General features: G+C 41.1%; 1 protein-coding gene across 5 annotated transcripts in view; it reads right to left on the bottom strand.

Moving 5' to 3' along the window:
- Positions 1 to 17: 17 nt before the first annotated feature.
- LOC119736310 (peptidase M20 domain-containing protein 2-like) overlaps positions 18 to 17,932 on the bottom strand; it is a 20,867-nt gene continuing 2,952 nt past the window's right edge. For 2 of the 5 annotated variants that reach the window (XM_038210353.1, XM_038210357.1), the window contains exons 2-8: positions 16,475 to 16,720; positions 15,719 to 15,890; positions 14,920 to 15,068; positions 14,048 to 14,190; positions 13,482 to 13,636; positions 3,652 to 3,892; positions 18 to 2,602 (exon numbers count right to left, since the gene is read on the bottom strand). In XM_038210353.1, the coding sequence (XP_038066281.1) occupies positions 2,442 to 2,602; positions 3,652 to 3,892; positions 13,482 to 13,636; positions 14,048 to 14,190; positions 14,920 to 15,068; positions 15,719 to 15,890; positions 16,475 to 16,720 (1,267 nt within the window). In that variant the 3' untranslated portion in view covers positions 18 to 2,441. Of the gene's footprint in view, positions 2,603 to 3,651; positions 3,893 to 5,509; positions 5,739 to 7,129; positions 7,362 to 11,696; positions 11,932 to 13,481; positions 13,637 to 14,047; positions 14,191 to 14,919; positions 15,069 to 15,718; positions 15,891 to 16,474; positions 16,721 to 17,932 lie in introns of all 5 variants that reach the window. The other 3 variants (XM_038210356.1, XM_038210354.1, XM_038210355.1) reach the window with 3 other exon arrangements.

The raw sequence follows: 17,932 nt of genomic DNA, 5'->3' as shown, positions 1-17,932 counted from the left end.
ATTTATCAGTCAAATTCTGTCAATTTCAGTGAAATTTATTATGCATTCCTGATGTACAGTGTACAAAATTAGGGCACATCATTTATGTCAATCTGTTGTATATTTCATACAAATTGTACAACAAAATTGTGGCTGAATTTTTTGTTTATGATTTGAAATTTTTTTTTTTAAATTTATAAGAATACAGAATTGTTAAAAAATAACAATATGACGAATATAACATTAAATTATGCTATTTACTGATCAACGAAATCTAATACCAAAAAAGAATTATGTTGTTGAATTAGTAAAATTTTGTAATGAGAGATGTTTTTTATTTCAGAGTTGTCAAGTTACCCGAAAAAGAATTGTGTTCTTTCAGGATTGGATATTACTCGAGTACTCGCGAGTAGTTTATGCTACTCATTCTACTCATGGTTTTTCATCGACTTGAGTACTCGTCCTGGCGCGAGTAGAAGCAGCTACTCGCGAGTGGCAATTTAGGGTCGAGGGTTCACGGCTTAATACATCCCCTGCAAACAGGGAATCACTCCCTCCACCTCTCTCTCCCTAGGATTCCATTTGTCAAAAAAAAAAAAAAATTCAAAAAATTCAAGCAAATGACTCAAAGCGTTGCACAGTAAGGATATTTCAGTGCTGAAGAATGTGATGTGACTTGCACGCTATTTGCTTGTAATTTACTTCCCATCATACTAACGTGTATGTCATTTTTCTGCTTTTATGGGAATTCAGTTAACTACTTGGGAGTATTCGACTACTTGTGAATATTCGACTACTCGCGAGTAATTTCTTTGCGAGTATTGAGTAGAAAAATCGAATACTTGCCCAGGCCTGTGCGAGATAACCACTTAAGAGATGTTTGCACAGTAACAACCAGAAAACCAGAAGGCCTATTTATTAGTATTGCTAAAATAATTATGTATTGTGTAATGTCCGATTTTTACTTTAAAAGAAACGGCACAGGACATATTGGCTCATTCTTTTTTTCTTGAAGTTTTTGGTTTGTGACAAATTGAACCATTCCAAGGAAGAACTTATGTAATTTGTTCACCAGTACATTAGAAAACAACTGTACATTTTAGGTGAAAGAACATTTTGATACTGTGCAATAAAACAACCACCTATAACGATTTAACTTCAAAACACGTGCAGTATGTCTGTAGTGTGATTTTGAGGAACACCTTTTTCTTACATAAATTATTTTAACTATTATGCTTTCAACATATTAACCGACCTTAAAATCATTTGCACTCATAAAAACAAACCAGTTACTCAAAAAGTGGGGAAAATTCTTATTGTAACAATATAAAATGTACATCGCATGAATTTTTCTTAAAGTCACAATCTCCCTACTAAAATATACATTTCAACCCATGCTGGTTGTCATATTTCTAAAATTTTAACACTTTAAATTTATGTAAGTTCTGAAAATGTATACAAATCTGGACTCTAGGATTCTATAGTACCAAAACAATCAAATTCAGATCTAGGATTTGGTTGATTTCGGACAGCTAGGCTTAATTAGAAGCTAAATGTAAATGTAACTTAATTCTTCTTAAAATATGTTATAATTTAATACTTCCCATATGTATGCAGTGCAACAAAACTCAGGAATTTATTTAACACATCCCTAAATTATTCATGTATGTATGTCTAATACTAATTCACAATCCTTATCAAAAATACATACCATAATTCTTAGAAAATTATTGATGCATACCATACTGGCCAACAACAACTTAAATCATTGCAAAGTAAAATTTAAACTTTGTATTTAAAGCACAATAATAATCATGGATAGTCTTTTTTTTTCTCTTCAATACGATCATCAAAGTGCAAATATACTTTGTGGAGATTGTAATGCATGATTCATGACAGGTAAACATGTAAACATGAAAACATGAACCCAGTTTTAAAGAGTTGTACATTAAATTTAGTTCCGCAAGTTATCCATTACTTGTGAATAATCTCGTAACACTTTCGATTAGCAAGAACCTTGTTGGATGTACATGTTCCAAACCCTGACGTCTAAACGCAGGTTATCTCAAAGCTTATAAATCCAGTATCGGTGTACACTCCTTGCTAGATAGAGAGTTAACATCTGGGTTAAGTGTCTTGCCTAAGGACACAATGCATGGCAAGCAGCAGGATTTGAACCCTGCAATTTTTTTTAGGTCAATTTGCATGCTCCACTGCGTACACATGTCTCTCATCACATCAATTACTTGTGCAAGTTAATAATATTAAACCATGGAAGCACACTTACCACCACCTCTGTCCAATCACATCCTCCTTTAACCCACTAGCAACTGTATACATTGTATAACATTGTATACATTGTATAACATTTTATAACATTGTATTTATTTCCTGAATAAATCCATAGCTGATAACCATACAGTGCTAGGGTGTTTGGGGGCAATAGAGAGGCTACAAAGGAGTTAATCACCCATATCGGGCATTGGAAGCTTGCTGACGGTCTCCTTGAATTCCTTCTGTATCTTCTTGAGGGTGTCTTGCCCGCTGGGTTGGAGCAGCTCGATGGCCGTCATGGCTAGCGCTTTGGCCTGGATCAACGTCGGGGCCTGAGCCTCGGGGGCACCTTGAGCGGGAGCAAGTGAATGTTTTGCCAATAAATGACAGTGTTGTGGTTGAGTCCATCACAAGTCCGGGTCAATATATTGCAAGTTCTTCAACAAGTCCAGCCACAAGAAGGGATGAACATCCACCAAGGACTGCATTTGTCAAAGTTTAGTTGAAGTGTTTGGACTTGACTTGGGACTGCAGGACTTGTGATGGACTTTGTTGTTAAACCAATAAAAGAAACATTGTTTCATGGATAGGTGGCAATGATTAGTAATTTGCAGCCTGGACGGTTAATAATTACAATTTCACAACAGGAAAGAGGTCAGGAATTGTTCCCCACTAAATACGCTGTAATCAAAGTCGTGTAAATTTGCTGTACCATCATTGTTCTAATTCTTGTTCATTTGTTCTTCCCTTGTTATTTGTTTGAGGAGATACCTGACCTGACTTCTTTTTTTGGCAACGTGAAGCTTACAAGAAACTATGGATGGATAAAATGATCAAATGCAAGCAGTTTGGTGCAACAGCATGATGAGTGGAAGTGAAATGCATGCATGAAAGTAGGACAGGTGTTGGAGTGAAGCAATGGTATGAGTTTGCCGCCAAATTTCTCTCTACGCATAGGCTTTTTGTTCAGTCAGTCCCCATGCATCCCAATACACTGTCAAAGTCATGACATCACCCAGGTCAACTCGGCCCCACTATGGTCACCAGATCACGTGCACTGCATTGGCCCACGTGAAAACGCTCGATGTTTTGCTGAGGCAGCTGTAAACCCACGGTGTATATTTGGCTTGAAACTCCTTCAGGAAGCGAAACAAGTGTACAACAGTTCTCGATAGTGTGAGGACAGCTCTGCTGTAAAGCACTCCTCCATTTTCAGGTACTTAGTGGTGACAATTTTCTATACATTCAGCATGTAAAATTGGTGTCGGTGATCGTGTGTGTTTAACCTACGTGGAATGCGTCGCCAAGGAATGCGCGTGAACTGTTGTCCAGCAGGATTAAGTAAGCTTGACCTTGGAAGGGAAGTGACGTCACGCTTCGGCAGCGCATACTACAGACCTGCTACTGATGCAAATGGTCTTGTGTGGATAGCCGCGTCTCCCGAGCCCGGGGTAAATTTGGGTTGGATACTGGGAACAACGTAGGACACGTTGCCCATGTCCGTGGAGCCCCCTCGTCTCAAAGCCTCGTCATGGCTAAACTCAACACCCATCCCCTGTGCGTGTGCTTCATACATGATGGACAATCCGTCATTGGTGATTAGGTTGGCGTATGATATGCCCGATGCATCAATTTCCACCTGACAGAAGGAAGGAATGAGATCAGGGCCCAATTTGGTGGTTCTGGTTACCGTCAACAAAGAATCTGTGCAAGCCATACCAGAAAATTTGGAGTAACTACAGTAACCAATTAGTGCATTTGACAGATTAGTAAGGAATTTTCACTTCTGCACAAGTGTACATCCTGTAAGAATTCTTTGCAAACTGAGAAAGCGCACATTTTCTTTGCTAGCATTGTAAGCACAGAACAATGATTTTTTGAGTGAAGAATTCTGTGCTGCTTGTCCCACTGAAATTGGGCCAAGATTTTCGGTTCTTGGTTTCTGAGATGTTTGTCGCTCATCAGGCACAATTCTGCACAGGCAAATCCCCAAAAATTCTGGATTATACCGAACTTTAGTCCAGGCATTTTCTCCCCATGGATTATGAATTGAATGCTTTTCACAAAATAAAGTGATTCTTCTTATCAAAGTTTGCCTGTTTCTGCTTTCGCCATTGCTGACAATGGCTTTTCACAGTGTTTTCCCAGAAGAATACCTGGAATTTGTGAGAAAAAAAATGAACCACTCACAAATAGTGAATTGGTTTTACATACAGACATCACCAAAAGAGTTTATTTGCTGAGAGTAGCTGCAATATGGCACCCTCTTCAAAACCAAAATGCTTGGTCCTTCCTTTATATTGGAATTTGATTGTGTTGGGCAAGAGTCATGCATATTCATGACCTAAGCAAACCCAATCACCAATTCACAACCCGAAAAAAAGTTAATGGAAATGCACTAATTGTTTGTACAACTCATCAAAGCTCCAGCATCAGTAGAAACGCCATATTTCAGATTAGACAACCTGCATCCCCAGGTCATCAAGCTGAAGACACATAATTGTTATGTTACTTTGAAGTACCTGCGAAGGCTACAAATTCACGAGAGTGGATGCTGGCACTATCTGTAATTTGGAATAATGGGTGAATTCCTGGTACGTATTGCTGAAATCTGTTGATGCAAAGTTCAAATCATGTTCGCTCCAGTGAACGGCGAAGTCCCTAGTATAATTCTCATAGATGTCCATCAGGAGGCTGGTGGTAATCACAGTTGCATATGAGCCGTAAGTCCACATCTCTATCTGATATTTAAACACCGTGAGCCGGTGAATAGAGATGCATGTCATGAACTAACACAAACCCAAGCTAATGTTCTGATTTCAGGCTAAACCATTTACAGCAATGACAGGTCGATAGGATGGGGAATCTGACTGATCAGAGTCCCATGCATAAAGAGTTTATTGCAAGCCGATGATAAGCAGGGTGGAATTTGAAGTTTCTGCTTGAAGAAACAGCTCTATTTTTAATCGGGCAAGTTTGGAGAGCCCTATATTTCCTCCGCCCAGGAGGCTGTGTTTTCATCGGCGTTGGTTTGTTTGTTGGTTGGTTCGTTTGTCTGTTGACAAGATAACTCAAAAAGTTATGGACTATACATGCATCTGAGCGAATGCAACCAAACAATCACAACCTAAGACTGCTCAAAGGGCCCAGAACCATACTGCAGTCCATTCAAGTTGAACCATGATCTTAAGTGTTTTTTTTACAATTACAATGAGAATGACAAGAACATTTATTTTGCGACGTAATTTCAGTGTACCTGCAGTGGCCATGAATTCACGAGCGTGGATGTTGGCACCGCCTGTAATTCGGAACAATGGGTGTATGCCTGGTACCATGTAAGACGTATTGCCGAAATCTGTCGAACCAAAGATCAAATCATGCTTGCTCCAGTGAACAGCAAGTTCCCTAGCATACTTCTCATAGATGTCCACCAGGAGGCTGTTGGTAATCACATTGGCATTCGAGCCCCAAGTCCACATCTCTACCTGATATTGAGACACAGATGTGAGCTGATGAGTAATACAATCCTCAACAGATTAGAGTCAGTCCAGCAAGGTTAACTGCCCATCAAATAATCTTTGAAAAAAAACTTAAACGGGGCTGGTTCGTCACTTATCTTGCTGCTTGTGTTCAGCCACATTCGCTCAAGAGGGAGCAATATTTTGTGTTGCTGTACAACTCACCACACAGACGTAGGCCTAACTCTATTAACGTTATTTTTCTTTCTACATGATCTAGCTGCACGGGTTTATTCTCATATCACCTAAAATTTTGTCTGTGCCTGGACTTTGAAGGCTGTCAATGGCTGAAGATCTCTGAGTACCCTAGATAGGTGGCAGTGCAGTAAGCAGCAAATCTTTCAGTACGGCACATCTTGCAGACCTGCTTGTGAAGTTGATTACAATTCTGGTATCAACACAAAGGCGTTTGTGATCAAGAAAAGCCCAATACACTGGCACAATACTCGCACATATCATTACCCCAATCAACTGTGTCATCTGCCTTCTGAACATTGCGATCAATCCTTCTCCAAAAGTTGTCTGCAGAATTGTGGACAGCCTCCTGAGGATCTCCAAATATTATACTGTGATCATCCGAATGCTGGATATACATGTACGCAGTGCCGACTATTAAGTGCTGCTAACAGTCCTACATATTGCTCTCTGTATCAAATGCTGGATCCAGGAGATGCAGCTATCCACAAGATATCTTTCACAGCTATTTTGCAGGTCTATAGGATGGGGAGACTGACTAAACCGAAGTCCATGCGTAAAGAGTTTATTGTACGCCAAGGATAAGATGTGTCGAATTTGATGTTTTTTGCTTCAAGAAGCAGCTCAATTTTGAATGGTGGCACTTTCAACAGCTCTTTATTTTGTGGAATTCCCCATATAAAATTCCTAATTTCTAACTACATGATCTAGCTACATAGGTTGATTCTCAAACCACCTAAAAATGCATATGTGCCTGACTGCAAAGGCTGTCAGTGGCTGAAGTACCCAAGGTAGCTAGTGCAGTCAACAGTGCCTTCACGCACATCTTCATATGAACAGGCAGTGGATTTCTGGTTTCCAAACATTTGAAGTTGTAGGACTCTTTACCCAGAATCTTCCTGCAAGCTGCATGAAGTTTGATGGGTTGATTGATTGCTTGGCTGTTTGTTTGCTTGTTTGTTTAGTGGTTTTTTTTTTTTTTACAGGGAATCATGAAAGGAATATGAATATTCATGCATCCGAGCAAAAGCAACAAACAAATGACAAACCCAGGAGTACCGACCAAAAAAAGAAGTCTATTTTGCTTGCATAATGTTACTACTACTAAAATGTTAAGTATCAGAACCTCAACACGAACATTTTGTTAAATAATTTCATTATACCTGCAGTGGCTGTAAATTCTTGTGAGTGGTTGTTGGCACTGTCTGTTATACAGTACATTGGGTGTATGCCTGGTACCACGTAAGACGTGTCACCAAAATCTGTTGACCCCGCGCTCATTCCATGGCGGCCGTCCCACTCAAAACCAAGGCCACTTGCATACTTCTCATAGATGGCTACTAGGATGCCGTTGGTAATGACATTGGCATACGAAACCGGTTTCCTCATCTCTACCTGATTATTTCAAACCCAAAGTATCAAATCAATAATTGATTATAGTGACACTTCTGTGTGCTAACACATTCATTATCAAACAAAGTAGATCAATTAATAACCCTCCTATGCAAACATACATTCTGTGCCAAGTTGTCCTTTCACTTTTCAGTCAAAATCAATCAAGAGCTCCCAACCAACATAAAAGCAGGATTGACTGGCTGTGACTGTTTATGTAACTTGATGCAGCTATGCTTTGACTGTAGGTGATTGATAAGCCAGCTGTGCCTACCACTTCTCTGCTTTTGTCTGTTGAATGAATTTGACTAGTCACAGTGCTTGCTGAAAATAATATGATCTCCCTGTTGGTGGCTAGCATGTGTAAAAGTATCCCTGCGTTCCCTAAATGGGACCAAAGAATAAGTACTGTCTACAATGTACACTACTCCCTCCATCAGAACGTGTTCATGTACCTGTTGAAGTTATGATTAAAAAGTTGATCAACTGTGACATCTGTGACCAAAAAGGCCACAAACACATAATGATCTCTTTTTGTACATGGTTCCCGCCAACCGCGTGCCCCGTGGGTACGATCTTGCAGCGCCATGTTGTTTCCCATCATGCCTTGCGCGATCGTAACCCCTGGAATTGTGTAATTTAAATATACCAAAATACGGTATATTATAATTAGGGCTGCAGTTTATCTGTTTTAAGTGCCGACGCCATCTTTAAAATGTTAAAAGTTGTGATTTTGAAGAATCAATCCTTTCAAACACAGTGGACGTTGTGTTAATTAGCAAAGATTTGTATTAAATGTACGTACCCCTTTCGTGCCTTTACAACCACAGATACAGGGTTTTTTTTAGCGAAAAACGCGAAAAATCATAATTTTTTTTTCGTACGTGACGTTACGTGCAAAGCTAAGCACGCGAGCGCGAGCGCATTATGGGCGCAGCCGGCGTGCAATCTTCGAAATGCCCGCGCAGTACGCTGTGAATAGCCATTCAGCGTCATTTACGTCATCATCACAGCCAGGGGTTAGTGTAAGGAACGAGCACGCGCCCCTGGAGTCGAGGCTGGGTTCCCGCCTTCAAGGTGGTTGAAGCACCGGTTGCCATTCAAGACTCAAGATCCACTTAGCTTGAAGTAACTATGTCTAGAATCAAGACAAGGCAATGTAAGAAGCTGTGGGATGTCCGCGCTCACCCATGGGGTAGAGTAGCTTTTGAAAACTTTTCTCTTTATGTTTACTGGCTAAAACATGTTATAAAAGACCATGATATTAAGGGACTATTAACTGCTACTCACAGTCCTAAATTACTACGGTCAGTATCCAACCTACATGTGAATAAGCTGTGGACAGATGCAGCAATTAATAGGATTTCAGCTGTGGCAGTTCTATAGTATGAGAGGATTTACTGAAAAGCCCATGCGTACAGAGTTCACATTGAAAGCCAATCTGAACTTCGCCAAATTTTGGGTCTCTGCTTATATTAGACAGAATCTGAAAGTTTTAGACTGCGCCATTTTGGATTGCTCCATTAACTTGAGGATAGAAATGCACACTCATCACATTTACAGTAACCAAAAAATCTTCAACTACATGCAGCTCCTCCTGCAAGCAGATCGAGTGAAGTTTGCTTGTTTTTTGAGAGTCGTGAATATTCGAGAACCTGAGTAAATGCAGCAAACAAAACACAAACTCAAGACTACAAGCAAAATCAAAACAAAACAAAGTAAAACAAAAACAATTTAAAACAAACAAGCAAAGAAATAGACAAAGGGGCTGCATTCTGTTCAGTTTGGGTGATGTTTTGAGTACACGCAATAAAAATGTAAAGTGCGAGAAGTTCATCAAGACCGTCAGTGTACCTGCATCAGTGGTGAATTCCCTTGAGTGGTTATTTGCACTGTCTGTCATATGGTACATTGGGTGTATGCCTGGTACCACGTAAGACACATTGCCGAAATCGGTCGACCCGGCACCGAATCCAGGCTCGTCTTTCCACTGCACACCGAGCTCCGCGACATACTTTTCATATGTGGCGACCAGAATGGTACTGGTAATCAAATTGGCGTATGAGGATGAAGTCTTCATCTCGACCTAAAGTTTGAACCCAAAATGCGTTGAAAGGAGTGACTCTAGAGTGTGCTAATACATTGGTTTATGAACAATCTGAGTCTAGACTGAGGTTCAGCAACATCCCCTTGCATCACCTCATGTGGCACTGTCTTGAACCGACTGCCCAAAGATCTCTGAGTAGCTAGATGTTTGTTACTTCTTCCATCCCAGCAATAACTTTTATACATACAATTTGAAGTCGACTTCCCTTCTAGCATAACCTCTAGCCTCTTAGAAATCTTCAAAATCTTCCCTGGCACTGAACTAGTGCATCTCCCTGCTACCATCTTAAAGGCGTTTACAGCTAAAGCAAATTAGAGGCCTGCTGAAGGCCTCTGATAACTCAAGTAGCTCAATCACTTCAAATCTTGTCATCTCATTCTTGAAATGGATAAGCTACATTAACATCGCCTCAAAAAATATCTGAGTAAAAACTGGGCAATTATCTGTCCAAAAGCGCTCAAACATTAAAGACCATTCTTCAGGTCTTTATGGCTGAGTTCTTTGCCTTGACCAACGAGAACACCAAGTCCATTGATGGGACCTACACAAAGATGCTGTCCACAGTCAAGAACATCTCCTGGCAGGATCAAATAAGCCCAACACTTTCTTGTATTGTACCCCCCCCCCCATATCTAGCATTAGCAGAAAACCTCTGTTGGTCATATCCTCCGTCACAACAAGCCAGCTGTAGGATTCTCCTGCTCTGGAAGAGGCTTGACCACACATCATCCTCAAGACAATCATTGAAGCCAAGACAGGAGAATCTTTCTAATGTTGTGCTGGGCAGGGAACGGTCGGTGAAGCTCATCAGGTCATCATGCCTTTGTGAATGAACAATGATGACAAAGGTTTCTCTTGGACGATCTCTAAGATCTCCAAAATTGCAATCATCACACAGATTTTTTGTTTACAAGTAAGTACAGCACGAAGTACACACAACTTAAAAATTTTATTCTGAATATGTACTATTATGGGCTCAGTGCGCCAACAAAAGAAGGCACACTTTTTCCACTTCTGAGAGCCCCTTGGACGGGACTCCGGGTGTGCGCACCGTAATTAGCGCGCTAAGTACGCACAACTTTTTCATCCTGAATGTTCACAAAGCCAAGCCACAGTGTCTTCACGCATGAGCGTCATTGGCGTGCGAATAGGTTCGAATCATTTAGAATTTAACTTGCGATGGTCACCCAGACAAATCCCTGACCCCAATAACTTTGGATCATTCGAAATACACAGTGGATGGATCGGGAACCACTTCTAGGTCACCCCCAACTCTCCTTTTCTGGCCGTTCATGGGGTGCTTGTGCACGGAGCCCATAGCGTCTTTGCATGAACGTCAGGCATTATCAGCAATCCATTCGAATATCTCTCCCACTGGTCTCCCCAACTCTCCCTTTCTTTCCATTGAGGGGGTACTTGTGCACAGAGCCAATAACACCTGGTCGCTGACACAAGACAGGCTATATCTCCTGCTTGTAGTGGAGCAAGTACCAGTGACTGCAGAGTCCTCATTTTTCCTGCATTGCAATCAAAGTTAACCTGGGAATGTAATTTTTCTTCACACTTTTTCTCTTTCGAGGGAATTCCCATTTATTTCACAAAAAGGAAAAAGAATTTCCCAGAGTGGGAAAATATTTCTCCCCCCCCCCATAAATAGTTCGCCCCCCCCCCCCCCCCACTGGAAATTTGGCATCCGGAGAAAAGCACAGCCATATGGGTTACCATGATTAGCTGGAAGAACATAAAGTTATTTTTCCTGCGATTTGTGCGTATTTTTCACCAAAACCATTTCTTTTCGCGAGTGGCTGTTGATTTTAACGTCCATGGAAAGCGAATATCAGTAGTATTGTCTAACATTAACCATGATATAGGTTTTGAACAGTGCCCCCATTGGGAAGATGGTGTCCCTTATAATGATCCAATTTCCCATTCCCATTCACAGTGTTAACTTTCAATTGCAATGTACTGTATCTATTCCAGGGGCAGAGCTGATTTTCACCTTGTCTTTCAAATACTAATGCAACAAATTTCTTTTTAGTTAAAAACCGAGTACATGTGCTACCTCTGTGCATTAACAATGTAGTTGGTAGGCATGCGATGCTCAAGGCACACAAGTAATGTGACCAATTGTGTACGAACCCGATATGACATACCAATGTCTACACCTCCAATACCAAGATAAGATTACTGGAAAAGAGATTATGACCAAACCCTACTTCCCGTTCTTTTACCTGCAGCTGCTTTGAATTCCAATAAAGTGAGCGGGGTACTGTTCTCAACCGAGTACATTGGAGAGATACTCGGCACGGCCCGAGACGTGTCCCCAAAATCTGTGGCCAGCAGCGTCTTGATCTGTTGGCCGTTCTTGGGCTCGATCCCAAGTTCCGTGGCATACTTCTCATAGAGAGTGGCCACAACGTCATTGGTCAGGAGCTTGGAATGCATGGCTTCAACTTCAACATTAACCTCCAAGTGAGCAATGCAGCAAAGCGACAGGGAAGTAGGAACGATTTTGGAGATTGATTATATCAAAGCATGAACAGCTGGCTTAACCGACTACGTAATGATAGGCTTACTTGTTTCAAGAAAATGAACCGGCAGATATATTTGTGGCTAAAAACATGTACTACATTTCATCCTAAATAACTCTGTTTATTACTAATGGAATTAAAACAAAATTTCAGATCATGTAAACAAGGCATGACAAAATCTATGGAGCGACTTTCATCAGCTTTGTGGAAGAGGGTGAGATTTAAATGCTGTACGAAAAAAAATCTCACTTTCAGAATGTCGTTACAGCTCTGGAGATGACGGCGGAAGGCACGTGCTGCAGCCGAAAGCTTCTGAAGGAATTATGCAGGATCATCCCTGATGTCGTTGCACACCTCCTTGATCGTGTGTTGCGCCAAATGATCGAGGTGTGCAATGACATCAGGGGTGATCCTGCATTCCTTCAGAAGCTTTCGACTGCAGCAAACGCCTTCCACCACCAACTCCAGCACTGCATCGACATTGGAGGACACCAAGTCGAAAGTGGCAGATTCTGAAAGTGACTATATTTTTAATTGAAGTGTTTAAATCACACCCTCTTGCGCATAGCTGATGAAACTCGCTCTATAAAATTTGTCATGCCTTGTTAACATGTTCTTAAATTTTGGTTTATTTCCATTGGTGAACAACAGAGTAGTTTAGTATCAAAAGTAGGATGTTTTTTGTATGACACATAGTACGAGGTGGCAGAGCCTTCAGTGTGTTTACCAAAAACCCTTCACACGGAAATTGTCCTTGAGCAGGATATTTTACTACAACTGTTTGATTTCATGACAAATGTCACTGTAATGACAGCATTGGTTGTGGAGCAATTAATATTGGATGTTAACCAAGCTTGAATATGAATGACGGAAACGTTTCAATTTTGGAAACTACCTGAAGATTCAGTAAATTTTCTAGAATGGTTAGCTGCATCGGTGGGAATACGGTAAGAAGGATGGATCCCGGGCAGTACGTAGGAAACGTTCCCAAAGTCTGTGGATCCACAGGGCTTGGACAACACAGAGGGATCGATGGGAAAGTCTACCGCTATTTCGTGAACGTATTTCTCGTACAGTGAACCAAGAGCATTGTTTTGGTTGATGTTAGCATATCCATCGTGAAATTTAACATCCACCTAAAATGAGTGACACAATTTAGGACGCATGATTAACAACTTCAGTGACAATTCTAAAAAATAAAGTCAGTTTAGAAGGCCACTTTCTGGTCTCCACAAAATGGAAGATTTGTCTGTAATCAGAAAATGTTATGGTCAGAAGTGTCATAAATTGTTTCCCTGGTGTCTACTCTGAAATGAAATTCAATCAATTTAAAGTTTAAAAAATGTTTGAAATATATAAATGTAACATATAAAAGAATACAATGTTTAAAATTTTTTTTTTTGTAAAAAAAATTGTTGCATAACTAGTTGCATCACACAAATGCTGTAGTTTGGACCGTTATTGTTGTCAAAATTTGGCACTAACCTTGCATTCGGTTGCTATGGCAGCACCCTCAGCGCAAGCCTCAACTTTCTTCTTCAGCACGGCGAGCTCGTTTTCGTCGACGGCACGCAGGTAGTAGGTCAACTCTGCCTCCTCGGGAATGATGTTGGGAGCAGCGCCCCCATTGGTGAAAATCCCTACGACAAAAGAAAATCGTTTGAGCAGGTTCGATAGAGGACCAACGGTAATCTAAGGGTTGGTTTGTGATGCAATTTACGTTTGCGCACAAATAGCAAAGTTAAACATTCACTGTGTGTAATGTACACACACCAAATGTGGAGGGTTGCGATCCAAAGGTAAAGGCGTCGGATTCATGAGTGTGATGATACACGGGTTCAAACCCGGACTAGGAACACAGCGCTTATGTTCTTGGGCAAGACACTTCACTACAATTGCCTCTCTCCACCCATAAAATGGGTACCTGATGGGGGAAGCTGATCTTGATCTGCCGCAGAAAAGTGGCATTACCCGATGAACAGGGCATATAATTCTAGCTTTTCCACACTTTGGTACGAAGTGCTTTAAATAAGAAACCATTTTTTTTGTACCGTGAACTCTGCACGCTGGTTTCATCTGCTGCCTCATGTTGGAGATGGACTGGTAGCACGTGACCGCCGCGTCCAGCGCATTGTTGCCATCCCAGGGAGCTGCTGCAGCATGGGAAGCCTTGCCTTGGAACTTGATAACCAGACTGCCAACAAAATCCAATTGTCAAATCTGAAATTGCAACTCTGGAAATCGTCGTAAACAATGGGTGCATTCGAGTAGCTCACCCAGATCGCTCTACCACGGGCCATCACGATCCATACGTGACGCCCATAGCAATGGCTGTCATTACTGTAGAGGTTTAGTCAAGTGTATTCTTGTGGACCAAAGCATTTGCTGTAAGTTTAAGAAATGGAGGGATATATGGGAGCCAGTAATTTGTAGCAGACAGCGTTCTGCCCCCCCCCCCCCAAAAAAATCTAATGATCATTTGGCTTTATCATTGGAAATTGATAAAGGATTCCTCATTTTTGAAAATGACAAGCACATAAGGCTCTACCATTTCAAAGGATGCTTGATAATTTTGCAATCTTACAACCACTGTACAACTTAATACAACTGTTACTGCAAAATAATTTGTCAATTCATTTTTGAGTTTTTGGCAAATTTTGTGCTCAGCCATTTAATGTATAGTGGAATCCGGCGACCAGAAATGAAAGCTTTTACTGCGGTGGTGTCACGCTCAGGCGCATGCTGCATGCTTTCTTAAAGGCGAGGCGCACATGCATTTTGGTAATTCCTATTGGTCGAAGGAGCCTGGAGTGCGTGTGTACTACCTGAACGCAACTCGTGCAAGCCTTGCGCCACCACAGAAAATGGCTGCCGCTAGATTTGTCTTTAGGTCACTCATAAACAAGTTATTCAAAAGTCTTACGCTGTCATTGACAGAGCAATAGGGCGTGGCACGTTGTATCTGTAAGGATGAGCCATCATGGCTACAGCAATGCCAACAAAGGCATTGGCCTTGATGAGACGTTTCTTGCCGCCGCCTCCCTCTTCACCTGGTGTCCCTAGTACCGTCACCTAGAACAAATAAAAAAGATACAGAAGAATCAAGTATTATCTTGAAGTCATTGCACTTTAATAATAATAATACTAATGGGTATTTATAGAGCACACATATGCACCATTATTGGTGTTCAAGGCGCTACATCATTATTACCCTGCTCATTGGGCAAATGAAACATTCCCAAATACCATCTTAGCTGCCTGGGGAGTATACAGCTCGATGCAGCCATTTTGGCGCAAAACAGCTTAAATCAATACCAATATCAATAACCATATCTGCCCTCACAGGTACCCATTTACTCCTGGATGGGGAGAAGCAGTGAGTGACAAAGTGCCTTGCCTAAGGGCACAGGCACCGTAGCCGCAGGCTGGACTCGAACCCACAACCTGAAGAATTACCTGCAGACCACAAATTCAATGCTTTCACTGATCAATGTGGTCCACGTAAACTGAGCACCTTGATTTAAAAACATAAGCCCGAACCGTCTTTTGCCTAATTGGTCTGATTTAGCACTGCCTAATTCAAGGGCCGAGGGGGGCTTTTACATATTTGAGATTCCTTCATGGTATTCTGTGAAGCTTTTGTACATGCATTACTTTACATAGTTGCATTGTAATTTTTTTTATTACTGCACTGAAGAGGAAGTAACATGCAAGTTGCCGACCTTTCCGTATTTATTTCCGCTAGCCTCCAATGCAGCCTTTATGCCGATCCCGGCGGCCACGCCACACTCTGCGATCAGATTATGCCCACAGGCATGGCCAATCTCTGGTAGGGCGTCGTACTCGCAGATCACACAAATGTTGGGGCCAGCGTTGTCGGAACCAAAAGTTGCCCTGTTAAAACAAAACCAATGAAAATGTCCTTGAATGCAGTACATTTGAAGCTTAATTGGCCTTGCTTTGCAGTGTGAAGTTTGGAACTTGGCTGTTATTGACCAATCAACAATTTTCCAAACATTTATCAAAAAATAGAAAGAAGATATTTCAGCTTTTATTAAGACCCTTTACCACTGAGGATTTAAAAAGCTTATTTATCTTGCCTGTTGCAGGGGTCTGCAATGATGAAAAAGGTACAAACAAATTTGAGCACCAGCATATTGAAAGAGTACAATGGATTAATAAAGGCGTTTATGGTCAAACATACATTAAATAGGATGACTTTACATAATTCTGCTATGCGTAACAACTTCTTAGATGGGCTTAACAGTGGTGAAGCAAGACATTTTTTTGGGGGGGGGGGGGCAGGGTTTACCAAATCTTTTCCCCACAAATTCAATTTGCCAGACAGCCATGCTGATGATTTAACTTGCATCTGCATATTGAGTGCAAGCCGACCAAGATGCGTGGCTCCTCCCCCTTCTCCCCCAGCCCCGCCCACCTGTGAGCAGATTGTATCAAAATGGACACAGCACGCCAACCTGAAAGCCGTATCCAGCACAAAGTGACGTTCCACGTTGAATCCTTCCTTCTCCAGGTAATCCGTCAGCACCTCGTGGGCGTGGTGCTCGTTGAAATTCAGCTCTGGGTGGGACCAGATCTCCTGGCTTATGGTGTTCAGCTCGCCGGCCGAGGCGTCAATCTTGGACTTGGCTACCTTCATGAAGTCAGCCATGGTCAATGGATCCTGGGGTGGAGCCCCGTCTACAGATCGCCTCAAAAGCCTGCTGCTTGCGCAGAATAAATATGATAAAAAAGGTGTAGTTTTTCCGTTGCTTTTTGGTTATAAAGAAATAATTGCAAATTTCATCTATATAATTTACAAACATGTACTCCCTCGCACTTTACGGCTGGCTGGCAAATAGCAACGGAATTAGAATTAAAATAAAACATTGTAATCTTGCAAAATTCCAAATTTGTCTTTCTTTTATTGTCTTAATTAAATCATTTTTAATTCAGATTATGAGGATTGTTTTTCAAGGGCGAGGCATACATGTAGTGTAAGACTAGTAAGAGCAATGTAGCAATGGCATTAAAATGTTCACATTACGACGATCTTCTCATTGTACAATAATTATTTATCAATCTTCAAATTCCACAAATGTTCAATTTTCTTTAAAGGGAAGATACAACATTTGCAAACATCACAAAATGAAATGATCAAATTTTCACAAAATACCTTACTGGATTGTTAGGGAATAACAGTCTAAAAAGGATCCTGTAAAATCGTGGCTCCTGGTGTGCTGACATTTTCAAACAAAAATTGTATTTTTCCAACGCTGGTCAGCTGACCAGCATTGGAGAAAACTGGATTTTTTTTTCTCAATTTTTTTCCTAATTAGTTTTTCCGGATGTTCTTTGCAACTGATTACAAACCTGTGAAGAAGTACTACTAGCCTGCTAGACTGATTTTCTGACCTTACAATTCCCCAAAGTAAAAAATTGCTCTACAATTTGACTACAATAACATGATTGGTTTTCTTGTTTTTTTCAGCATCTAATTCAAGCCCAAAACGTGAAACAAGTCATTTTAACAATATTTGCTATAACTACTGATCCTCCAAATCCATTTATTTCTGAAAATTGCAGCAAATGTTGTACATTCCCTTTAATCTAGAACTAAGGTCATGAATTTATTGTGCATGAACATGATGAACCATATCCCCCCCAACTAAAAAGGTCAATCCTCATCAATTGGTTTCATCCCATTCTTGGGGGGGGGGGGGGGGAGAGAGAAATCTGAGTGATTTTAGGCCTAAAACTTTTGACCCGCCCCCAATCTGCCAATTAATGTATTTTTGTCCCACCTTTGACCCCGCCCACTTATGACTGTTGATAATCCTTTGGCTTCCCATAGAAATGCAATGAACATAGAACGATCGCAACACACACAATACGACCACACACAATGCAGCAAAAGCAAATGTTGTACATTCCCT

This window comes from Patiria miniata, unplaced genomic scaffold (genome assembly GCF_015706575.1).
Source record: "Patiria miniata isolate m_02_andy unplaced genomic scaffold, ASM1570657v1 HiC_scaffold_29, whole genome shotgun sequence".
NCBI classification, from domain to species: Eukaryota; Metazoa; Echinodermata; class Asteroidea; order Valvatida; family Asterinidae; genus Patiria; species Patiria miniata.
The sequence above is the reverse complement of the archived record's forward strand: the minus strand, read 5'-3'. Positions and strand labels throughout refer to the sequence as shown.